Source organism: Patiria miniata, unplaced genomic scaffold (genome assembly GCF_015706575.1).
Source record: "Patiria miniata isolate m_02_andy unplaced genomic scaffold, ASM1570657v1 HiC_scaffold_6, whole genome shotgun sequence".
NCBI lineage: Eukaryota > Metazoa > Echinodermata > Asteroidea > Valvatida > Asterinidae > Patiria > Patiria miniata.
In genome coordinates, this window is record NW_024037073.1 from 1,700,297 (window position 1) to 1,727,399 (window position 27,103).

Sequence of the window (27,103 nt, forward strand, 5' to 3'; positions counted from 1 at the left end):
TTGGTCCACAGAAAGGCACTCTGTAGCCAACAATGTTTTCCACAAAACAACCTAAACAAAGACAGCAAGTCAGCTAGACACATATACGTTGTTTCAAGAAAAGAGTTCCTGAGTTGCACCAAACCACATAAGATTTAGGTTTCAGACAAGCAACATTTTTGTATTCATTTTGCATTGACTACAGGGTGGTGCAAAAAAGAAGGAAAACCACTTTTGACAGCAATTCTCGCCTACTTGTTGAGCATATTTCAAGAATTCTTTCAACATAAGTGACGAAAAATGATTGCAAATGCATATTTTGTCTCTGAGATTTGGTAGTTAAAAAATTTCATGTGCCAAACTTGTTTGTCCACGGACGGCTTTATTCCATCCGCTTGACTGAATTCCGGAGCTTGATTTAAAGACAAAAAACACTACACTAGACTTACACGTGTCCAACAGTGATTTTGGCGACTTGTATTCAACTTAGCATAACACTATTCTTGCACTTGTTTTAAAGATTTGTTTCAGCTTGTATGGTTGAAGAGCTATACTTCACTACAGTATAAAAAAATACTTCAAATAAGTTGAGCAGGTTAAAATTCCTGTCAAAAGTGGGTTTCTTTCTTTTTGCACTACCCTGTAGACTGCAACTATCAATCTTTTACAGGTAGTCGCTCCATTTGTTGACAACTTTTAACAATTCAAATCACAATATGCGTTGCAGCTATCTCATAGTATGTTCTTTGTTATTTTAATTTATTAACGATGAATGCTGAAAGATTTACTCATGGCTATCCTAACGATAAAAAACAATTGCTCCCTAAATCCGCCCTAAATTGCTCCCCTAACTTACTTCGGCATGACTCTAGAACGCTATTCGGAAACGAGTCTCATTTAATTGAGCTTTAGTGTAAGCTAACTTTAGTCTGATTGAAGCAAACACTACTCAAAGCTCACTCAGTAGAAATGAACACACAAAAAACACCCACCGTTTCCCAACAGTAAAGGCCGGTTCATACGTCATGCGAATGCGAAGCGAATTGGTCGTCACGAAACATTCGCTGTGAAATTCGCCAGAGCTGAAATGTGTTCAATTTTTGTGAAATTGCTGTGACATCACACGTTTTTGTTCGCATTCACTTTCATGCTGACTTTGAACTGGCCTTTTACTCAAGTCTCAAAATATAAAACAAACAATGAAAGCTACTTCCAAACAAGTTCCATTTTGGGGACAAATAACAGCTCATGATGAAGCGTTTTACATACACTTCCACTTACAGAAACTAAATCCAATTTGACGTGTTGCATTCACCTTTTCATTTTCTAATATTCGACTATATCTTCAGGGCTGGGGAAAACAACAAAATACTTGTTATTGCCTCAATATTGATTCAGAAAAAAACACAGTGATCGCAAGTTTAAACTTTATACATAACTGTTACTTGTTGTCCAGTAATAAACTATGTTATACATATTACAAAACTTCCCTGGATGGTTAATCGCTCTACACAATACACATCAAATACTTGAGATAGCCACCATCAGGAATAAAAGCTGTTTAACAAGTCAATTCTCACATTGCAGTTTTTCTCATAAACAGTAACATGTATCTTGTCTTATTTTGTTTGTTAATTCATTATTATTAATATTTGAAACTGATTATACAACATTTGAAAAACCACTTAGTTTTGCACTGCAGTGAAAAACATCTGTATGTAACCAACCTGGCAAAATTAATGAAATAAATTTATTTATAATTACACATATGTACAATTATTATTATTTTTTTTACAGAAGCCTTACTGCGGCACTTATCTTACAGAACGGTAGTTGACGAAGAAAACAAATCTTGACAAAATTGTGACTAACTTGTACGCAGTGGGTTGATTGGTGGGGAAACCTGCATGTAAATTGCATTGACGTCCAACCTTGGATCAAATATCAATGGAACAAATATATGTGGCAGCCGGCTCTTTGTTGTATATGTGTTTGGAAATGGAGAATATTGGACAATGTATTGAAAACTGCACTCTTATCTTTAAATATGTCCACAAAGTTAAGTTATTGTTTTTGGAGGTTTTTTAAATTTTGTTTGAGTACTAGGTGGAAATTCCTGAAAATGGTACCGCATTTGGATTTGATTTCTGCGGGAAGCCTTTTTTATAAATGGTCAATATGGTGAATATCTATTATTCGTCCATTTTGAATTGTAAGCATTTAGTTATTTTCATGCTTTTTGATTTCAAGTCTAGTTCACTGAGAAATGAAGATCGTCACTTGAGCTTTTATATACAGTCCAATAATGTGAATAATGTACAAAGATTGGTGGAATTAGGACGGAATAGTACAGCTTGGTACAATCGTGACAAAATTAATATTTTCTTGTTGAAAATGAAAGAAATTTTCTGACCACACATTTCTATCTTTAAACGCTTGCAGTATTCTTTGTCTGATTAGCTTGAATTCACGAAATTTTTGAAAAATTTTCAACTCTCTACCTTGTTTTGGCTTTACTTCCAATACTGTATTCGAGCAAACAAATAATTAGTTCAACTGATGCAGTATTCTTTGTCTGATTAGCTTGAATTCATGAAATTTTTGAAAATTTTCAAATCTCTACATTTTGTGGCTTTACTTCCAATACTGTATTCAAATAAACGAATTATTAGATCAACTGAAGCATTTCAGCATTATAAACGAGAAATATGCAATCAATTCCAAATAATTTAAATAAAAGGCAAAAACGATTCTATTTTACTGTATTAGTAACTGTCTAGTCGGTTTTCTTGGACTAGTTGAAATGCTATAAACAAATCATGCGTGTGAAGAATTGGTAACCAACTTCAGCCATTTTACCTCTAATTTTTTGTATCTTGATATTGTGCAAACTAGAATTTTTATTTTAACTTTTCAGCTCCCTTTAACAAAAGAAATCAGAATATCCAAAAATAGAAAATGGAGTAAGTACACTCTGCCTACTCTGATTATTTCCATGGTACAAAAAAGTTTTTAAAAATTCTGCCAATAATTTTTTTTATCTACTCAGTGGGTTTTCCTGAGGATTTACTTTCTTTTTTTTTCCTTAACAAAATGGTAGGAAAAATTGCAAAACAAAAACAAAAAACCGGGAGGGGGTGGGGAACACATTTTAACTGTAAACGCTGATCTTTAAACCAAATTGCACCTCTGTGATAACTAGTTTTACAAATAATTGAAGTGTACACTCATTTTTACAAAATAACTTAAACTTACACATCTTCAATCCACGCATCAATTATTGTTCCCCCACACTTGGAAGGCTGAAAGATTATATAATAATAACAAACAGTGGTAATTATAAATTTAGTGATATTTACAGAATATTTTTGATCCTACCCTGTGTCTACAGTAAATGCTGTGAAAAATTACAGAGCAAATCGACTTTGTACAGGAAAATAATGAATGACCAAAAAAGATCATTTCCTCGTCTCAAATCATGAGACTACGGTATCTAAGAAAAAGCAAATCTAGCAACAAAGCCAAAGCATTGCATTTTTTTCCCTTCCAATACTCATACAGCAAAATACTGAAAAGATAACTATTGTATAATGCAGGCATAAAACTCTTAGTATACAGTATAGTTAGATGTCTCAAAAACTCTTCCAACCTACTCTGATTTGGGCTAAAAGAGGCAAAAATTTGTTAGACCCCCCCCCCCCAAACAAAAAGACACACAAATCAATCCTTTGATACATGCAGCAAATTAACAGCAAAGTACATTCTCGTAAACATTTGCTGAATTGACCAACACTTGAAACGTTTTTCATCCTTGAAAACTTAAAACAAAACGTTGCTTCAGGAAAAAAGTCCATTGTTTTTGTCTTCCACAATACTAAGCCATGCGCAATTCTTAGATAATAATTCTCAGGCACACACAGAATAATACGCCCCAACTCCTCAGAAAGATTGAAGTTTCTCCAAAAACCTCTCAAGATCTAAACACTGACTTAGAATGAAAGCTACAGTTAGAAATCTCTCAAAATAGATCTTGTAAGTGTATATCCTCGTCAAAAATGTGCATATATTTATAGATCACTGAAGATCAACTTCAGTTTAAAAGATCTAAGAAATGTATCCTACTTATTGTTACGAAGAGAAAAGTTTCCAGAATTACTTAGTTTTGAAAAGGATTTTGAGAAGTTATAGCATATATTGTGAGAAAAAGTATTTAATTGTAGAGAGAATTTTATTTGTTTAAGTTTCACTGACATTCATATTTTCTGCAAGCTCAGCAAAAGACATCGTGTTAAAACAGACTGGTGCTTAGGAATTTGAGCAGTTTTCATGAGGATATGTAGAGGTGTATATCTCGGGAACTAGACTAATTTCCAAAGAATCTGGGGCCGTGTGTCCAAAACGGGCTTCCAGAGTTCCAGATCCTACAAATGTTGCAAATTGCATCTACATCGACTATAACCACGGCTGACTGATGATGTTCATTGTCAAACTAAAGGCTCTGCATGTGCGCACAAGTTCAAAAATGTCAGTCATGAGTACTGTGTACAACTTACTGAGTGCGTTCATGTTACTTGCTACTTATATTAGCACTTGTACAAGCATGAGACAAGGGGTGCATGTGTCCTTGGCTGCATAACGAAAAAAAAATGACAGCCAACTGGACTCCGTGCACAAGTACATTTTTGTACCCCCTCTCTCGGTTACAAACTGAAATGTCATCATATGCCTGGCTGCTCACGTGAACAGACATGCAACTGGGAATTAAGAAAAACCACGGATTTCCAAACCACACAAGACTTTGTGCAGTATTTTTCCAAATTTGAAATGGCATTCATGAGAAGTAACAAATGAGGAAATCAGTGGATCTGAGGAAAAGTTGCATGCCTGTGTGAAGATGGGCGAGACTTGCGTACACCCAGTAAATAAATCGTGCGTACTTTGCACCATGCGCACAAGAACAAATACCCATGCACAATAAGTCCTCCAACAGAGCGCTCATGAGTGGTCACAAAGTGCCCTCTACTGAAGCTCCCCAGGTAATGTTTGCGCTTTCACTGACAGAGGATGTAGTTGTGCGGCGTGTGCACACAGAGCCAATAGAAGGATGAATAAAAAATGACGGTCAGCAATACTAACACATTTCCCTCAGCTTAATTTAACTTGATATAGCTTAGTTTTAACTTGATGGCTAACTTCCTGACGCGCACTCAAAGAAACGTCTTCAAAGTACGCAGACCGGGGGGTTGACGTAACCAAAGACGTTGAGCTCCACCAAAATTGCGAAGGTAAGGAAGATAGCGTAGAAGGCAAACAGCAATATACCAACTCTCTTGGTTAGATTCCACTTGTGACAATGTATTGTGATAATCTGGACAGAGAGAGAGAATGAAAAGAAGATAACGTTAGCTTAAAGGCCCATTAACAACTGCATATATTTTTTTTTAAAGTCCTGAAGGAATGATGTTAACTAGAACATTTAAAGAGATGTACATTTCTTAAAACAAAAATAGAGATGTCGAGCTCAACATCACGGCTGTGTGTTTTAAATTTGGCATTTGATCATTTGAACTTGGATTCATTCAAATGTTTGAATTTTTGAAACAAGTTAAACAAATTTTTCTTGCGCCATAATAAACTGAGTGTGCCAGTTGGAAGTTTCGTGTTCCAGTCAGGAAGTGCATGCGCACGCCCTGTATGAAATTTGCGTACATTGCTCAGGAAGTAAATGGTCCACTGATCAGGATCTGCATGCACAATTCGTTTTAGAATTATTAAGACCATCGATATATATTTTTTGATGTAGCTGACTTGCTGATACTTGAGAGATTTCAAATATGCAAACTTAAACAATTAAAATGACATCATGAGCATTTCTCTTCATCTCCTTGATACCAGTCACATTTTTCGAATATTCGAATCGGAAAAATGCTTTTCAGGTAATCTGTGGATGATCAAATATTTGAAAATACCATGTATCTGACACAGCCCCAATGTTCACAAAGTGCTGTCTACTGTTCACAGCGCACACTTTTCTCCAGTCAACACTGTGAATAGGTTTCATCAATTGGCCGTGCGTACTGTCGCGCAGGTTTGACTTTGTCGTGCATATATAACCAAATTCACATGTGGCGTAACAGTCAAAAGAGGTTGTTCACTTTTTGACTCGCTCTTATGAGCAGTCTGTACGGCGCAGGGATGTTGTCGGGTCAATCACAAGTCCATCACAATTATGTCCATTCACAAGTCCAGTCACAAGTAACAGTGGATGAACAATAACATAGGAATGCCTTGTCAAAGCTCATTTGAATAACCTGTGATTTGAATTGGGACTGGGTGACTTGTGATGGACTTGCAGCAGCCAATTTCACGAAACTGTGCGTAGCTTGCGCCATGCATAACACTTGCGTAACAAATTTGTTGCGCAGCTACGCAATAAACTTACGAACTATTTCACGAAACTTGGCGTAGCTGCGCAACGTTTTAAATAATTTAAACATCTTGGACGAGGATAAAAACATTATTTATGACAGCTGTTTGTGTGTGAATTTGTTCTTCCGCGAAACAGTCGTTGGATCACCTCAGCCTGCCATTTTGAAAATTATTTTGTCCGACTTTCTTCGGAATCGTTCAGCAACTCCAAAAATTATGTTACGAGTAAAATAGAAATTCATTTACTTCAAACAAAGTTGTGAGTGTCTTGTATCAACCTTGTTAAGTTGTGCAATAACAGGCTCTACGACCGTGGCAGTGCCGATTTGCTGGTAAAATATGTCATTTTCAATCACTATGCCACAACTTACGCCACCTAAAATGATTGCGCAAGTTACGCCATAATTTATGGCGCAAGTCACAGACCTACGCACTATCCGACTTTCGTGAAATGTGTCATAAGTGAAATGTTGCACAGCGTGAAATGTTGCGCAACTTACGCAATAACTTGTGGCGCAAGCAGAGTTGCGCCATTGCGTTAGGTTTCGTGAAATCGGCTGCTGGAACCTGTGATGGACTCGCCTACATTCCTTGTACAGCGCCCTCATTAAGTTCACGCACAGAGCCACTATACACTAACAAATCACAATACTCACAGTGATTGCTACTGTTGCAAAGAGGAGGACGACCGAGTACAACAGTCCCTTGCTGTTGATCCGGACCTGGAACAAAGGGTACAGATGTCAAAATGGAATGATTCAAATATTCATGGGATTCAGCTAGGTAGCATTTCTTCGCTTCAATGCAATACACTCTGAAGGTAACATACCACATTTGTTTTTGCTGTAATTTGGATTTGGGGGTTGGTATTCTGGTATTTGGATTTGGGGGGTTGGTATTTTATACCAAATATTGCTACACCGACCTGTTTAAAGGTAGAGTAGATCATTTGCAGCTATCCAAAATTATTGATGAAATGCTTAATTGGTTTAAAGACAGTAATGGCCCGAAACTCGCTGTGAAATTATTCTTTCTGGCATGCTGTCATTTTGAAGAAAACAATGAAAGAAGGCCATTGCCAACAATGCATTCGTTGTTAAGCGCCTTTTGAGCACTTTTGTTGCTTCAAACGAAAAAAATGCACAAATGGCAAATGACCTACCCTGCTGTTAAAGTTTTGTGTTCATGGATGCTGGAATAACCAAGAAAAAAAATGCTGTTCTTGTAGTTTTTTGTAGACGAAACGGAGCAATTTATAGACGTCAGGGAATTGAAAGCCAGGCAACCAGACTAGCTGGCTTGCACCCGTTCATGGATGTGTAACCCATTGCAAACAAAATGTGGACTAACTAAATTTGGTAAAGTGGAGGCAGTATTTGAAAAAAGTTAGTTGTTTTTCTAACGATGGTTGGCCAACCATCGTTGGAAATTATTCATGAACGACGCCATAGATATGCATATTCATTACTTGCTCTAGGGGTGCTCCAAGAGAGGCTACCCTACTTTAATTCACCAGGTTACAAATGGCATAAAGCAAAAGTTATGGACTTACGACTGATCCGTAGTTAATCATGGTAGTCTTGATGAACCACGGCAGTGCCAGACCAAGTAAGACGTCAAATACATTGCTACCAATACTGTTGGATACTGCCATGTCTCCAAGCCCTAAAAGTGAAGAAACGGGTAAAAAAAAACAATTGACAGTCAAGAATCTTAATCGTATAATGCAAGTTTTTCAAGAAGTTATAAACTACACAAATCTTATAATGATGAGGTGCTTATATAGCGCTTTATACCAAAGGTGTCAAAGAGCTTCACAATTATTACCCCTCCTCGAGATCAGCGCATTCTGGTCTCTACCTTCACAGGTACCCATTTATACTCCTGTGTGTGGAGAGAGGCAATTGTAGTAAAGTGTCCTACCCAAGAACACAAGCACCATGTTCCCCGTCAGTGTTTGAACCCACGTACCAAGACACATGAGTCAAACACCGTAACCACTGACCACAAGCGCTCTAAAAATGCTGCAGATGTACCACGTGGTATCAGTAGATTTTTACCATATATGCTGTTCATGGTACGGAGCGTGTCATTATTACCCCTGCTCATCAGGCTTATAAAGCATCCCTGAAACCATCTTTGGAATATAAAGCTTATTGTTTTCTTTTAGTGCTGATGGCATATTTAATCACAATAACCATCTCTGCTATAAATGTTATCCACAGTGTTGTAGTACTCGTACTCGGTACTTGTACTCGAGTACTCAGTACTTGTACTCGAGTACTACTCGAGTACTACTCGAGTACTTTTTTTAGAGTACTCGTACTCGAATGTGAAAGTACTTGTACTCGAAATGACGGTACTTGTACTCGGGTAGCAAAGTACTCGTACTCGATATGTCCAAATTGTACTCCATCATCAAAGTACTCGTACTCAAATAGCAGTACTCGAAAAATGGTATAGCTTGACTTACCACGGCCTGATTTAATTGATTCTTTCAGTTTGAAATGGTTGATTGGCTTGTGAAGAAATCAAAGTTTCCTGATTTTCCTCTGTGCAGGTCTGGACAAACACATTTAACAGCTAGCCGTGAGTGGGTCTGCATATATGTCTGACTGGGCCTGGGCCAATTACGCACAATGAACCATTTGCCGTATGGCCGTATGAGTGCAGAGAAGCAGATTGCGACAAAGTATCCCGCCCAAGCACACAGGCACCTCAACCCCACTGGCTGGACTTGGAACAACAATCTGTATAATTACCAACAGGTTCCTGGGGTGCCAGGCACCAAACTACAAAGCAAACTATATATATCCAGCCTGCTTACCTTGTCTAGCGACTATAAGGCTTGCCATGGCATCGGGCACACTGGTTCCTGCGGCAAGAAACGCGAGACCCATTACGGTGTCCGGGATGTGCAACGTGAAGCCGATTAGCGCAACCATCCACACCATGACGTAGGAAAACATCGCAATCCAAAGCACAGACATGAAGAACGTGGCCATGTACCAATTTTCAAATCTGCGGAAGGAACACATTTATGACAGGTCAGCTTTTATCGTCCTGGGCCCAATTTCATGGCGCTGCCAAGCACACGATTTTCTGCAAACAGAGTCTTTGTCTATTTCATGAAGACAGTTTGCAGTAAGCAAAAGGCACGTTTAACGTGGAGGAAAAAGTTGCTTAAATCAGTGACACAACAACAGAAATCTCCATGCGCACTTAACCGTTGGTGCATCAGCGCCATGAAATACTGATTAAGATTAGCACAATTCTCTGCTATAGTTAGCACGTTTCTGCTTAGTGTTAAGCAGTGTAACGAAATTAACACAGAGAATATTTCCTTCACAAAAAAGGGTCACCAGCCAAATTAGCATTCATGCTGTTAATAATGTTCATGACTGGTTCTCCAAAATGAAAATTAAAACACGTACCTTTTTCTCCTGCAATCTGGTATTGTGAAGAACAGCAGCGTGCTCAAAGGCAGGCACATCAACCATCTCAATATGGCACATTTCCCCTCTGCAATACAAGCAATGACACACCAATATTAACAGCATTTAAGTAAGATATCTGTTACAAGTTCATGTAGGTTACTAGTATTGTTACTCTTGTTACTCCTGTACCAGACCACACTGCCTGTTACTCCCTGTACCATATAGTGTGGGAAACCATAGCTGGTCAATTTGTTCCCTTCGCGAAGATGGCAGGTGCTAGATTAATGTCAAAGTTGAAGGTACCCAAAGCCACCCTGCCTATTACTCCCTGCACCACCCCAAACCGCCCTACCTGTTACTCCCTGTACCGTCCTAAATTGCCCAGCCCTTTCTCCCTGTAGTGTCCCAAACTGCCCTGCCTGTTACTCCTTGTACCACCCCAAACCACCCTGCCTGTTACTCCCTGCACTTCCCCAAACCGCCCTACCTGTTACTCACTGCACTCCCCCAAACCGCCCTGCCTGTTACTCCCTGTACTGCCCCAAACCGCCCTGCCTGTTACTCCTTTTACCACCCCAAACTGCCCTGCCTGTTACTCCCTGCACTTCCCCAAACCGCCCTGCCTGTTACTCCCTGCACTCCCCCAAACCGCCCTGCCTGTTACTCCCTGCACTCCCCCAAACCACCCTGCCTGTTACTCCCTGTACTGCCCCAAACCACCCTGCCTGTTACTCCTTTTACCACCCCAAACTGCCCTGCCTGTTACTCCTTTTACCACCCCAAACCACCCTGCCTGTTACTCCCTGCACTTCCCCAAACCGCCCTGCCTGTTACTCCCTGCACTCCCCCAAACCGCCCTGCCTGTTACTCCCTGTACTGCCCCAAACCACCCTGCCTGTTACTCCTTTTACCACCCCAAACTGCCCTGCCTGTTACTCCCTGTACTGCCCCAAACCGCCCTGCCTGTGATCCTTTTACCGACCCAAACTGCCCTGCCTGTTACTCCCTGCACTCCCCCAAACTGCCCTGCCTGTTACTCCCTGTACTGCCCCAAACCACCCTGCCTGTTACTCCTTTTACCACCCCAAACTGCCCTGCCTGTTACTCCCTGTACTGCCCCAAACCGCCCTGCCTGTGATCCTTTTACCGACCCAAACTGCCCTGCCTGTTACTCCCTGCACTCCCCCAAACTGCCCTGCCTGTTACTCCCTGTACTGCCCCAAACCGCCCTGCCTGTGATCCTTTTACTGCCCCAAACAGCCCTGCCTGTTACTCCCTGCACTCCCCCAAACAGCCCTGCCTGTTACTCCCTGCACTTCCCCAAGCCACCCTGCCAGTTACTCCCTGCACTCCCCCAAACCGCCCTGCCTGTTACTCCCTGTACTGCCCCAAACCGCCCTGCCTGTTACTCCCTATACTGCCCCAAACTGCCCTGCCTGTTACTCCTTTTACCACCCCAAACTGTCCTGCCTGTTACTCCCTGCACTTCCCCAAACCGCCCTGCATGTTACTCCCTGCACTCCCCCAAACCGCCCTGCCTATTACTCCCTGTACTGCCCCAAACCGCCCTGCCTGTTACTCCCTGCACTCCCCCAAACCGCCCTGCCTATTACTCCCTGTACTGCCCCAAACCGCCCTGCCTGTTACTCCCTATACTGCCCCAAACTGCCCTGCCTGTTACTCCTTTTACCACCCCAAACTGTCCTGCCTGTTACTCCCTGCACTTCCCCAAACCGCCCTGCCAGTTACTCCCTGCACTCCCCCAAACTGCCCTGCCTGTTACTCCTTGTACCACCCCAAACCGCCCTGCCCGTTACTCCCTGTATCGTCCTAAATTGTCCAGCCCTTTCTCCCTGTAGTGTTCCAAACTGCCCCAACTGTCACTCCCTGTACCACCAAAAACCTCCCAAACACTCTCTGGTTTTGTGGATTCATCGGGGAATCAAAATAATGTAATACAATGTAGTATAGTTGGTGAAGGGTTAATTATTTGTGTATGCCCTCGGACAGTATACACAACAGTGTGTAGGAGTAAAATCAGTAACAGTTCCATTAGATTTTAATTGTGCAAGTTTCATTAAAGGCTTGTTAACTCAAATGTAGCTCTAGTGACGTAAGCCTCACTTTAATGGGTCAGGTCACATTTGATGAATATGCATGACTACAGACTGACCTGGTACTTGACACAGACCGTCTGGTGCTTCTATCTCGATGACGGCACTGATTTCATCGTCGGTGATTTCCTCACGAGGCAAACTGATCATGAAAGTAACATGAATAATGAGGGCACATAAGACATGAGGCAAGCTCATTTCTTTACGTTCATGAAGTGAATTTGTTGAACAGACAAAAAGTCGAACGAGTTTGAACTTTTGTGAATATACTTGCTGTAACGTCACAATTTACTTTGCATTCGTTTCTTTGCACAAAGTACGTACTGGCCTTTAATCAAAACTACCATATAAAAGTAATACACTATGGTATTAAAATGTGAAAGATAAGTGGTTGAGAACAGTTCACATGACACATTTTGTAAGTTCATGTATTACCCACATGGACAACACAGAGTGCATCATTCATGATAACATGATTGTTGTCATAAACTTTTTGAATCTAATCATCCTTCTTTTTCTTTACACAATTCAGTTAGAACCTGTGCATGCATTTGGTTGGTAATGTACCCTAAATGTCATTTCATACTTCACGCGAATGAGAATTTGCACTTGCGATGACATTACCATTTCACATTAGCGTTCGCTGTCGCACTAAGTATAAACTGGCCTTGAGGCCTGTACAAATTCACGCTAATGTGCGTGAGCATGGGCGTGTGAACACAAAACACTTCACATCAGAAATTAAAGGTCAACCCATCCTAAAATCCTGTCTTTTTACCTCAAACGATATTTGCTTACAATGTTTTACTCAAACAATGGTATAAACCAAACACTTGCCCCCTTTGTCCCCCCCCCCCCCCCCCCTCCCTCTCCACACCGATGTATGTGAGATTCTACTATATTTCTGTTGTGTTCTGCGATATAATCTGGCACATTTTCCAACAACCACATCTGGTGTTAGGTTAAAAGGTCGACAACAGGGTGTCTTCAAAAGATTCTGAGAGAAAATGGTACAATAAAGTTTATGCAACAACTGACTTTCCACAGGCTAAAATAATCAAAGTGCGGACGCATGGTAGAATAACCACAATGGAATGTTAACAATCACACCCGGTAACTTTTCACACAAAACTTAAGTCCAACGCGAACGCAGCTAAACCGTTTACAGTGACAGCAATGCCAGCTGATAGCAACAATGTCTCCAAGATTTGGGTAAGATGACGATTTAATCCTTACCTTGGTCTTTTTGCCGATATATGTGCCTCACCCAGGGCTCCGTTAGAGTTACCGGTCGGTTCCTTCCCGAAAGCATGAAACTCTGCCTCCTTCTGGGCCTCCATAGCGTGCTTTTGCTGAAAACACAAAAACACAAGCGTATTTTGAGTAAGGAAACACTCACCAATTTTTCCTCATTTCGCAATATATAGGAAAACTGAAACAGATACAAAGAAAAGAGATTTCCAGTGATTGAAAAAACTGTTGGTGCACAATCCATCAAATTATTGAGTCCGCCTGAATCGCATTGTGTCTAAGTAATATGCAAGATGTTCATAATTTGATATACATGTATAGTGGGTTCGATTTTCAGTGTGAGCAGGCTTGGATTATCCAATAGTAGGCAAAGTGCCCAGGATCTACAAAAAAATTGGGGGCCTACGAAAAATTTGAGGGCCGAAAATACCACAGTGTACCAACTGGCTTGTTGAGCTACCAGTTTGGCCAGGCTTGCTTAGTACAGCGTTTAGTATAAACATGAAATTGGTGATGGTGCCTTGGACAGAAAGTAGGCCTAGGGAACACTCGTTCCTAGCGCCAACCGAACACTTAATCCGGCCCTGCATGTGAGGCTGGAGCTACAGCTTGTGTTCTTAGGCAAGCAACTTTACCACAATTTGCTCCTCTCCACATAGAATGTCACATCTGATGGCAGGTTGTTTGTTCTTCCATGATACACATAGTAGATGCAATGTACTTTCTTTGTCACTGAATTTGAGTGCCAAATCTGTCCTCTGAGAGGGTGCACCATGCAAAGGGTCCATATCTTTGACAAATTTCTTTTTTTTTTTTTTAATAAATCATGATAAAAAGAATTAATGCAGATAAAGGCATCTTTTTTTTACCTCTGCTATGACAAGCCAGCAGGCAGTCCTCATCCGAGTTCTGGCCGGAAACTGTTTAGTTAACATCAATCTCAGCCCAGCATCTGAAAAGGTTAGCCTAGGACAACAACCGGATCCAAAATAGCATCTTGAATATTGAGCTCCAGTTGGCAGGAATAACAAACACGTGCAAACACTATCTCTGGGATTCTGACATTTGGTGTATCATTTATTACTCCGATCTATTTATCTTTGCGCAAATTCCTGGTGGGGTCTAATTCTGGGAGGGATATTCTATTTGGAGTAACTGAAATTAATGCCAGTAATATTTAGGTTTCATGTCCTATGGTCAATGCTAAAGTAAATAGATACAGTGGGATACAAACTATTTACTTTATATTAAAATGTCATAATTTGCAATTCTTTGCTTAAAGTTGCATACTCTGTGTTCTTCATAAAGTGGATTTTTTTCTCCTTGCAAATTTTCAATTAGTACTTTTTGTTCCAACAAAAAAACTGCTTTATTCCTATTTTGGGTGTCTGCAACCCCCTAAAAAGGGGTTTCATTTTGTACACAAATGAACCCACCCTGCAAGTGCCAAATTATTGGCAGGCAGCCAAAAGTTTAAATTTTAATTGTGAAGAAATCATTCAATAACTAAACGTCGGTGGATTGTTTCATTCTGTATGTCTTATCCAAAAGTGGATAACTTTATATTGCTGGGAAAATTTCAATTAAAAAAATTAATACATTTTTCGAAGTGAAACACGAAAATAAAACGGGAGTGCATCTTTAACTGCATCTTGAGTTATTTTGTTACCTTAACAGTATTGCACGTAATTGTAAGAATTTTGGACCATAACATCTCCTAACAGATGAAATTTGACCTTCAAATAATTGAAAAGTGCTTCTCAAACTGACGATGGATTAATTATGCTTTTAATATTGGGCAAGTCCGAGAATTCACACAGTCCCATATGTAATGAAAATTTAACCCTCTAATATATTCATAGATTTCAGTGTTTTTGTATTTTACTGTTTGGTATCTGCAAGGAGAATACCCACAAGTACGTTCATGTTGTTAGTCTTTGCGATGATTAAGTAGTTAAAGAAAACATGGTGTTACATATGGGACAAAAAGAGGACTTTTTCTTGGATTTTACCCTATAATGACATGCTGTTCGCAATCAATGCGCAGTCCAAAACCTAGCAATGCAAAATTCACAAGCTTGTCCCAGGTGGGACTCAAACCCATTACCAACAGAGCTTTTGTAAATCATATAAGCGACAAACATTAAAAAGTTCATCTCCCTACGGAATGTTCCTTCCCACGTCAGAATTCATTGATGTTGAGTCCTTTCCTCAAACAGTGACTGCATGCTTGACAGTAATTTATATAAAACTGAACCATTCACTTCATTGTATAACACTGAAAGAGAACGGCAGACAACATATTGCAGTGAATGTTCGATACCTCTTTGGGGAATTCGGGCTGTTTTCATCGGCAGATGGAGCTGGCTGAGTGTCGCCGTTGGCAGTGTCATCTTTGTCGGTTTTCAGAGGAGTAACTGAGAATGGCAAACAGGAAGGGAGCATAAGAAGACACGAAGAAAGTAATTCTCTTCATAAGATGACAACAACTTTTTTGTTGTGCACACAGCCGTTGTTCAGACGTGCTGTTTGAATGTTTTTTAAAACAGGAGACAGTTAACAAAATCTTGAAACAGGATTTTGAGGGGGTTGTTTTGCCTCCACTAACATTTACCATCATTCTTTCATGGGAAAAAAACATGTTTTCACTGAAAAAAAAAATTGGAGGGGTTTCCTTTTTTTCTTTGGTATTATTTTGAATGTTTTTCTTTAGTTCAGCAGATCCTCTTCATAAGATGACAACAACTTTTTTGTTGCGCACACGGCTGTTGTTCAGACAAGATGTTTGAATTGTTTCTTAAAACAGGAGACGGCAAACAAGATCTTGAAACAGGATTTTGAGGTGGTTGTTTTGCCTCCACTAACATTTACTGTTATTCTTTCATGAAAAAAAAACAAACATGTTTTTACTGAAAAAAAAAGGGAGGGTTTCCTTTTTTTCTTTGGTATTATTTTGAATGTTTTTCTTTAGTTCAGCAGATCCTCTTCATAAGATGACAACAACTTTTTTGTTGTGTTGTTCAGACAAGCTGTTTGAATTGTTTCTTAAAACTGGAGACAGTCAATAAGATCTTGAAACAGGATTTTGAGGTGGTTGTTCTGCCACCACTAACATTTACCGTTATTCTTTCATGAAAAAAAAGAAGTTTTTACTGAAAAAAAAATATTGGGGGGTTTCCTTTTTTTTCTTTGGTATTATTTTGAATGCTTTTCTTTAGTTCAGCAGGTTGCTAAGGAACGAGAGCCATAATACGTCAACATCAAACCTACAAACATCAAACCTACAGACATAACAAAAAGAAGATCCATGTCCTGGAAAAAATAACAAGAAAAAGTCAAAACATTTATTTGGTTTAGTTAAAAAGTCAAAACATTTTTGTCCTTCTTGAGGAATAACATTATATCCAGTTCCAAAATTGTACTTTTGAAATCTGCAAAGCAGCTCAGATTTCTAAACAGCAAGCCCCAGAATTGAAACTGTTTAGATTATTAAAAATAAAACCATTAGGAAAGTTTAACATTTGAAATTTTATGTTTTCAATATTTTTATATATTTTTGGATAGGAAAGTACAAATGAACTGTGCTAGTGTACTGTGAAACTAGGTTTTCACCCAGAATACAAGTTTATTTCTGTCACCGAGTGCTTTGTCGTCCAATGGGAAAAGGGGGGGGGAGGGGGGAGTTGTTGGATTGCTCAGTCTGGTGCCTGACCTTGTTCTAACTGAATGGAGGTTCTGTTGTTGCAACTCTCCAGTCTCTTCGCGATCTTCTTGGCCTTCCTTTTCTCCTGTTTCCGGTGGATGTTGTGGGAAATCTTTGGGTTCAACCTGAAAACAAAAATGATGAAGGAAAATGTATGAACCAATTAAAGAAAGAAGAATTGCAGTTACACAAAGTTCAAAACAACACAAATGATGATAAAAAGGGATGAAATTCTATGCATATCACAATTATGTGCACACTGTACTTGTAAAAACTCCTGTATATTTTATGATTATCATTGTTGAGTTCCGGCAAGAAGACTTGCAAATTTTCCACACAAATTGTGAATAAATTACACTAAAAAATACCACCTTTTACCCCTCAGTACACAATCATCAGCCAAATAAAGTGTTTTATGACTTCTTCTATTGAAATATTTATTTCTTAAATATTTTTTTGATTCATAGGGAAAGATGATGGAAAAAAGACAAGTTACATGTACAAAGAGCACCTAAACAAATGTTGTGGACATACACAAATGTGTTCATCTTTGTTTTATGTGCTTTTTTATATTACTATTCCCCCTTTTTTGTCACTTTATTAAAACTATCTTAAGGACTAAGCATGATCAGGACAAAAAGTTATCAACCTTGGTTGAGCCACAAGGCTCTAAAAAGATGCTTGAACAAATTGTCAATTTCAACATTATGTTGATCAGATACGATGCATGAAAGTTTTTGTTATTGCAGTGTTGCTAACAAAAACATGCCAAAGAATTCTAAATTTTGCTATTCTTTAAATTGCCTTTTTGCTTTCCTATTTGTACAAAAATCAATATATCGCTGGCAAAACAAGGCTGGAAAAATCAACCAGGTAAAGCCATCACGAGGCTAAAAATAGACCACAAAGATATGGCCACAATGGAGCTGGGAGCAAAATGTCAAAGCAACGAGCGATGTTGCGTGGGAGGGGATTGTAAGAAGAGAGAAATCTGATCAAAGATGATACACGCTTTTGAAAACAGGTCGCCGCGGAATATAAATAAGACTAGATCCTGTTCGCAGAATACACAATGCAACAGACGGGATGTTATTTGTGACTGAACTCACTAGAGAAATTTAGATGGATATTGCGCAAATCTGGCCGGTTTATACCTAGTGTGAATTTAGCTGTGTGATTTTACATCCACACTTCACAGGAGCAGTGATCGGTAAAAGGTCAGGAATGATGGCATAACGCCGTGTTGTCGGACGGGGGATTTGCCACAAATTGGCTGGAGATTTTTTTACTTGGAATCAATTTCACTTGAAATCCAACCAGTCTAAAATTTGATAACTATGCAACTTTAGTTACCTACGTGTAAACTCAACTTGAGTGTTTGTCAATAAGTCAAATATCCTGTAAAAATCATGTAGTTTGATCTTTTAAGATAAAGAAACAACCATAATTCAAAACACTGGAAAACCAAGTATCACGTATCACTCATTCAAAGAGCCAGTTAACAAAAAATCAAGCTGGCTAAATTAAATGAAAGTAATTCCACCTTTTTTTGGTGTGAGAATTCACACTCGGTTTTGCCTTGATCAGTATTCTTCACATCACTGCCACTTTTCCCACATCACTGATAAAAATACTTCTTTCTGCCTTTTACTTGTTGTGTGCTCCCAAAGCCCCCAGCAATCATGTGAACTAGGCATGTCATAGATCTTGTCATGCAGGCTTTACTCCAAAAATCTCGAGATTTGTTCCCAATACTCTGGGCTAGGGTTGACATTTATTTTTCTCGTCTGATTCATTCAATACGAATTTTTAGCCCCTAGGGTTGACCAGTGCCTACGCACTGCTTAGCTTGCCCACACAGAAGAAATAAATATTCAGCGGTTTCATCACAACAATATGAAAAACCTAGACTACATGCAGTTTAGGGAGATGTCAAAAAAACAAATAAATCTGCTTCCTCAATTCTCACAAATAGCAAAAGTTGTCGTCTCTGGGCTGGCTGAATATATATTGCTGTTTGTGTGTATGCTCTGAAATGTAAAACCCTGAATGAAAAGGATTCTTCCTTGAAATTGGGTTAATCATTCAAATCTAGATTCCGTCCGCGCCCAATAAATCTTCATCCTCAATTTTGTTGTTCTCTCTTGAAGGTGAATATGTGCCAAAGATTGAAAACACTTTGGACAGGATGCACATTGTAAACACTTAAGGGTTTCCAATGGGATATTATTGCTTCTTTTGATCACTGAGAGCTGAAGGGACTGAAAGCAGACATTTTCACACCAGGGAGGTGTAAACTTTAATGAATATCTCACAAGATATTGTTTTCGGTATCCACTGCTGCTTCAGATTAGAACTGGCCAACCGAAGCCTGAAAGCTTGGTGGTTGAGTGGTTAGACGTCTGCACCGGTTTTAAAATAGGTCGTGGGTTCGAGACCCACCTGAGCAAATTTGTGAATTTTTATGCAGGCTCTCGGCTAGCACTGAGTATACATGTATAGTGCTTTTAGAATTGTAATAAAAACATTGAAGGGCATATAACCCAATATTAAAATTATCGTGGGGATTGTTAGGCCCAGGTTAAGGAAAAAGGCACAAGCAAGCCATAGAAATATTATCAACATTTATGTATAACAACCTAGCTCTTGTGGACACTTCTCTCTGATTGGCTAAAACATGGTCACATGGAGGTTCACTAATTTAAGCTCTTCAGTATCCTGTATTAGCTTAAAAGTGCCGTTCTCCCTTGATCAATAACAAACGGTTGGGCGGACTGCCCAGCTAATACAAATAAACCCCAATTCATGTCAGGATTCTGAATAAGAATAAGCACTTCAAATAGCTAAACTGTCAGATGTGCTCATCAATGTTTTGTTAATTGTACAGGTGTTTCCTCTCCCCTGTGGGTTTACCCTTACTCATCAAAGAGCCTCAAAATCTTCTGATTAAATCAAAGAGGGTGAAGAGATTGAGTTATCTCTCATGCTGGAAACTTAAAATCTCATTATATGTTGGTTTTACTACATCCAAGGAATAATCATCTTGCGGAAGGAAAGGGAAAATGCTGAGGGGCAACATGTGGTGAAAGCTTAATGTAATGATTTCATTTTAAAATTGTGGCTGACCATACAATTATATGGTCAGCAACAGTTAATACAATCACTGTAAGGCCAAGGAAAATGGGGCCCTTTACTTGCCAATCATAGACCCAGGACCTAAATTTAACCCAAAATTGACATGTTGTCCAGCATACCTATGCTGAGCTAATATTACTCAACAAATGCAGTTTGCTGCCTGACCAAAATACACATAGTTAAGATTTCACTGACTAGCCTAAATTACTGAACCCCCATGTGACCACGTTTTAGCCAATCAGGGAGAAGAATCAGCAACAAGTGTTTTGTGCCCTAACCAGTTTGTCCCTAGTCCACAATTGCTGGTGTCCTCTGGACGTACAATGTATGTAACTAAGCACCTCCTACGTATTATGTGAAAAATTGTCCTAAAGACTCATTCTGTGGGATCCAGTCACACATGGAAATGTCAGACGGGGACCCAGACCGCAACATGATCTCATCCTCCAAATGAGAAGTTCATGAGAAACGTTTCTTGGGAACAGATGTCCAGAAGGGCTAAGGGATGAGCAAGCTGTACTTGATGTTGACAACGAAAGATGTTGACATCCGAAGACGATTCTTCAAGGGACATGGGATATCTCCCACATGGGAGATGGCTGGTCGACAACATAATTCCCAAAACATCCGACGATGCAAAACAGATTGATTGTAAAAGTTAGACGCGGCCTGATGGTTCAGCCATAGCAGCATCTTTCCCAGAGGCAAAATAACAATCAACAAGAAACATACTCTTGAAGCACTTATTCAGCACTTAAAGCACTTATTCAGAATAAAAAATTAAGTAGCTACACAGGCTTCTAGAATTTGGAAAGAGAAATCTGCTGAAGCATCAACAAAACAGATATAATGCTCTTCAAAAGGTGTTTACATAGTAAATCTGAAACGATTCGTTGGAAATATAGCTCTGGTGCTTCATCAGAACAAACCTTTGAACTAGTTACCCACCCCTCAGACTCCACCTACAAAGTCTCAGATTACCAAATACATGTATATGATGCTGTCATGGAAGATGCTGGCCTAATTAAGACCAAAAAAGTATGAGGAAAACAGCTGTTGTTTTTGGATGCAAGATACACAGTGATATTTCACCATTTCAGGGAATGGACTTCTGTGGATTTGGCAATAAGTCCCAGCTACTTTTCACCTTAATCAAAACATCTATTGTTTTTGTCTTATGTGATTGAAGCCCATGTGTGATAAGAATAGGGACCATTAGAAATGGTCTGTGTATGTGGCTCAGAAAAAAAAGTGTTTGTTAAATCACCATTTTGCATGGTTTCTCATCTGGCACAGAACAGGCCGTATGCATTTTATATAAAAAATTTAAGAATTACAATGTAGGTTTGGTGAAATAACCATGGATACAAAATGGTGAAATATTAAACCAGCAAATTTTTCTTAGCCTTAGGCTAAACTTATCCCATACTCATACCAATTCTAATGATCCCTAATTATTTGCAAGATGCAACACCATTTCAAAGTCATTTTGAAGAGTTTGACGTGTGATCATGAAATAACACTCAGACACAATCGTCAATTATACAAGTCAAACATACACTACATTCTTAACGTCTGACATAACAAGTTCAAATAACCAACACTCTGTGATGTTCATCATTAAGATACTTACCACATGAGGAAGATGTATCCAGCATACATGGCCAGCATGAGCAGTGATTCATACCTGAACACAAAAAGAAAAATGAATCACTGAAAAAACATTCAATCATAATCGGCTTTTGGTTTCAGGTCATGAATGGACAGACACCAAATGTGGAAAGATGTTCACATTTGGCTGTTCTGCATCCCATCAATGACATAAGATAACTGTGTTTGCATCCTTCATTCTAGCTTTGTTTCAAAGGGTTCCTGTTCATGGACAGGCATGCAACTAAGAATTCACAGAAACAGGGAAATTCCAAGATTTACAAGCCTTTATACAGTGTTTTCAATTTTTTTGGTTTTTTTTGTTAGCATTAGTGTGAAGTGAAAAACAAGTAAATCATCTGATCCGAGGGAAAGTTGCATGCCTGCATGACGAAAATGTATTACTTTCACACAAATTTGATTAACGTAACATAGCCGGAATTTCTTCTCAATAGTAACTAGAAAAGTCCAGAAACTCACACACAATTTTAGCAAATTACATTTCTTAGATATAAAGAAACTTTATTTCCAAATTGAATTGGTTGTTCTCTTGCATTTGCACTGAATCTATATGAGGAGACTTTGCACTGGATGGGGATAAATATATTATTCGTTTTGACATTTGTTCTTTCTCAAGGTTTTGGTTGTTTTTTTCTGGAAGTCATTAAAGACATGTAGGATCATTTGCTTTTTCATGCATTTTGTTTCCAATAATGACATCACTCACAATCCAAAGAAGATTGTTCAAAACCTGACCTGTTGAAGTTTCAGCTCAGTGAATATTACACTTTTCGAGAAACCAGTGAAAAACCATGCACATGCAACCTTTTGATCATGACACACAATATCGGCAATAGAACTCTTTATTCCAAAAATCAGTCAATTGACTGATCATTGGCGATCTCCTACATAGGGTTGGGGTTTGTTTTCTTCTTCTAAATGACAGCAAGCCAGACGGAATAATTTCTCGGGATGTTTAGTACTAGTAGTGCGATCTTTAATCCAAGTAAACCTTTTTGATAATAATTCGGTAGGTTACTTTTGGGTAATTTGCGATCTTCTATGCCCTTTAAGTTTTCCCAACCAAATTCCAGTGGAATAATGCCTTTAACATAAAACAAAAGGAGGAAACCAAATGGAAGGAAGTGTCTCCTTTTCTAAAAAATAAAAAAAATTATCTTACGACAACTTACCACGTGACTCTGCCATCATAGATAACACACATCAGAGTCAGTACTGAAATAGAATAGACGACGGTATCTCTTGCCATGGGCCACCATGTCAGTGGAACAACCTGCCAAAAGGGACGGAGGAAAAGGATAAGAAAACTTGTGATTCAAATTTATTCATTGGTATATAGGTCATTCTATAAATTTGGGGTCCGCTTTTTTCCTGTCCCAGCTACATCTGACATCTATGAATGTGTAAATTTTTATCTGAAGTTCCTCTACGGTCATCCAAGAGTAATTATGAATAGCAAACTACCTACCCAACAGACCTAAAATTGTTTGAAGTCATTCTTAAATGATACTTGAATAGCAAATTACAAAGCTCCAAAGTAACAGGGACAGGACAAATGTCACACTTTGGTCCCTAACTTTACAGAATGACCCACATCCTAGTGCGAAAAAAAGGAGAAAAGTCTATGACATCAAAATGGTTTCGTCATTGAAGTGTTTGCCTTTATCCTATTTCGCTTCACTTTTAAATTTGCATGAAGTATGAACCAGTGTCATATGAAATTTGCCTTTGTGAAATCTCATCTCTTTTATATTGAATGGACTCTTAGCTTCGCACGTGACGTTTCACTGTTCTAATTCTGTCCACTAAGATACGCACAATACAATCAACAAGTCTGTATAACAGAGGGTCCAAGTTTCAAGCTTCATGGCTTTTAAAACACAATCACTGTATTGTCTTGGAAGACATCTACAGGTTTTCTTTGGAGAGTGCCTTAAGTGGGACTTAAACATCTTGATTACAAGAGGAAACATCTTAACCACCACAGCAGAATATTTTTGACTATGGTGGGACAGACTTGAACCCACAACCACCTGCTAGCAAGTACAGATGTCTTAATCCCTCTGTAAGCAAGTATTTACTCACTTCATCATCGGTGCTGGATATATTTTGAGATTCAGTGTATCTTTAAGACCAAATTTATGATACAAAAAGAAAAAAAAACAGCACCAAGATGAAAACAAGATAAGCATGAGATGTTAATTTGGACCCTTCCAAATTTTTGGTCTACAACTACACCCACCGAATTCCAGAGTAATTACAGGCTTATGGTGTGCTACTTTATATTGTTTAATTCGTATTTAAATTATGGAGTCTTGGCATGGGGTGGTTTGATTAGAATTTATCCATCTTTTTATGATAGGATTGTTTCTTTACAAAAGAAAGCATTAGGAATGCCTGCCATGCCAAATATAATGCCCATACTTCACCTCTCTGTTTTAAGTTTAAAAGTTTGAAGAAGTTTATAATTTTCAGATCGCTTCACACTATTATGATTATTTTCATAAACTGCTTCCAAAAAATTTCAGTTCTGATGATTTGTTTCCCTTGAACCAAGATGTTCACTCGTATGCTACTCGTCAAGGCAATCTCATCCATTTGCAAACCACCTGTAGGCTAGACATTGCTTCTGCTAATTATAGACATGTTTTGCCTACCATTGTTAATTCTTTCCCACCCTTTTTAAGAAACGATTTAGTAAACTTGTCAAAAAAGGTGTTGATGAAGCACTTAAAAGAATTTTATTTAGACAAGTACAGGGATTTTCTTTGTGACAATCTTAACTGCTTTTTCTGTCCATAATGAGCAAGGCAGTATTTGTTATTTATTATCCGTTACTTTGAATTTATTAAACCCGGAAATGAACATCATCTCAATTTAAGTTATGCAACCGAAATAGATTGTATAATTATATACTTTTTGTAATTTGACAGCAGTCTAGGGTGCTCCTTTACAGAAGGCTTTGTCCTTCTCTCGAATGTCACCCCTATTCATATAATTGTTTTGCTCCAGATACAGTATTTCCATAATTAATTTTGTTATTGTATCATTTTGAGCAATTTTTTTCTTTGTTTTATATGAATGGAAATTAAAACATACACAAACAAAAACAAACTTTTTCCAAGAATCAGCCATTTTATATGAAATAAAAACACTGAAATCGACCAATTATCAATTTTCAAGTGTGAACAAACAATCAATTCAATGCATTCAGAACACCATAATCAACCCAAGCAAAAACTGATATCGAAAACAATCCTATTTATGTTTGTATAGAGATACTGTTGCCGAGCAACCACAGATTAAGTCGCTGCACGTTTCCAATGCTAAATGGAGTGATATATAGCTTCCTGGTTGCAATGGTGAAGTCTGATTGCGGTAATATGAAGCACCGCTGAGCGATTAATTTTTAAACAACCTCTATCAGTGCCACAACACGTCGGAGAAACGATACAAACACTGGATATTAATCAGTGCCTTTCCACCAGGCACTTGGGTTCAATTTTGCTTTAATGGTGAACTATGTGCCACTCCAAAAGCAGCGGTACAAAGTCTGTGTTTACTGAATTTTTGTTTTTGTGGACTTTAGGGGACTTTTTGAAATGTGTCGCAACTGAAATGATACTCACGTAAAGGGCGCTGAGTTTAGAGCGGACAATGGTTTTGTTTGTATGGCTTAGATGTTATCATATATTGCTGGTCTGCTTTTATATAATCATATGTTTTTGGACTGTGGCATAAATCCCATCTCTGAACAAAGGTTGACGTGAATCACAAAATGTCGATTACTTTAGGGGAATGCAGAGACTGTATTCTAACATTTTGCAGCTGCATGTGTCTTCATATGATCAGCTTCTATAATAACAAAGCATGATTCGAGTTATAGCTATCCTTACAAATAACTGGGTGTCTTGATCAGTTTACAGCGTTATAGAGGTCCCATGTCTAGCTATTGATGTGAAACAACTTAGCTTGCGATCGTGGTTTATTTACCAATTTACCAAAGTCAGGGCTAAAATATCAACCAGTTCTGACAAATACTTTGGATTTGAATTTTAATTGATTGCTGAAAAAATAAAATTAAACATTCAAAGAAACTTATAAATTAAACAATTAAAAGTATGAAAAAAAATACATAAATACAAAGAAATGGAAAGTTGAATAAAGAAATTGACTGGAGCGGGGTTTGAACCTGCGACCTCGGGATTACCGTTCTGATGCTCTACCAACTGAGCTATCCAGCCCTATGTTGGCGGTTCCCCAATTTGTCAAAAACCTTGTTCAAGAGGGCTAGTCAGACACCATACAATAAAAGACAGAAAAATACAAATAATGTGTTGAGTTAAGCCATGTAGTTTGCCTTTGCCTTTAATGTTGTTTACTGATATCTTCCTTCACAAAACCTGGGCAAGCTTGGTGTACAAATCTCAGCTGGGAAGGATTTTGTATGCAGCATTTAAAAATACATCGGTTTCTATAGACTTCAAAGAAGAAACTCAAGTAATAAAAAATAAAGAAAAGAGAAATGTATTCTCAGAGAGATATTTCAAAATATGCAACTCCTAAAGTTATTGCTCTTTTTGAAAATTGTATGGGTGTCTTTTAAATGCCAATTTTGAGTGATTTTATTTGACTTGTGATGTTTTGATTTGGGCAACATCTTGTGTATTAAATTCTTTTGAGATGAAATTTCTCCCCTTTTTAAATGATGATAACTAAATTTTTGTGACATTGATTTTTTTTCTCCATTTTATATAGCTAGTGGTAGTGGAATTGTATGGCTCCAGGCCATAGTTGTGTAACTTTACTTGTTTAATTGCTGGCATATGCCACTGGCTAATTGTATTGTTTGTCAAAAAATGTTGTTTTTTTCTGAATAAATAATAAAAATAATAATCATTAATTTACCTGGCCAGCAAACAGCCCACAAAGCCCAATGATGACGAGGATATTGAAGACAGCAGAGCCAACAATGGTTCCCACGCCGACATCACCTTTAGCGATGAAGACACCTGCAGAGGAAACAAAAGTCAGGAAACGTCAAAGCGGAAAACGCAAGCTCTCTGTCAGTCAATATTTCATTACGGCTCCACGTCTTGTGTATTTTTCGTCATGGAAACAAATAATGTCTATGAAAACATATATGAGAACTTTGTCAAAAACCTTTTTGCTATAGAATTTACTGTCCAATGTTGTTTTTTCTCTGTAAAAACTTTCAAACACACCACAAATGTGGTTTGTTTAAAAATGGTACATAAAGCTCTCTTTTTTATCCCAGTTTGCTATTTCCTACGTTTGCAGCATTGTTAATGTCGCTATTATCATGACTTTGGGTGTGATCCCTGGCTATATATGTGCAAAAATTCCATTGATTAGACAATGGA

At 38.5% G+C, this 27,103-nt stretch overlaps 1 protein-coding gene across 1 annotated transcript in view; it reads right to left on the minus strand.

Annotated features, from left to right (window-relative positions):
* Positions 1–707: 707 nt before the first annotated feature.
* LOC119742681 (sodium/potassium/calcium exchanger 3-like) overlaps positions 708–27,103 on the minus strand; it is a 60,031-nt gene continuing 33,635 nt past the window's right edge. Inside the window, exons 6-18 of the mRNA XM_038218838.1 lie at positions 26,628–26,731; positions 22,892–22,992; positions 21,682–21,735; positions 16,923–17,038; positions 15,534–15,627; positions 14,080–14,176; positions 13,196–13,311; positions 12,019–12,101; positions 9,843–9,930; positions 9,236–9,429; positions 7,961–8,073; positions 7,065–7,130; positions 708–5,347 (exon numbers count right to left, since the gene is read on the minus strand). Of these exons, the coding sequence (XP_038074766.1) occupies positions 5,201–5,347; positions 7,065–7,130; positions 7,961–8,073; positions 9,236–9,429; positions 9,843–9,930; positions 12,019–12,101; positions 13,196–13,311; positions 14,080–14,176; positions 15,534–15,627; positions 16,923–17,038; positions 21,682–21,735; positions 22,892–22,992; positions 26,628–26,731 (1,373 nt within the window). The 3' untranslated portion in view covers positions 708–5,200. The remainder of the gene's footprint in view (positions 5,348–7,064; positions 7,131–7,960; positions 8,074–9,235; positions 9,430–9,842; positions 9,931–12,018; positions 12,102–13,195; positions 13,312–14,079; positions 14,177–15,533; positions 15,628–16,922; positions 17,039–21,681; positions 21,736–22,891; positions 22,993–26,627; positions 26,732–27,103) is intronic.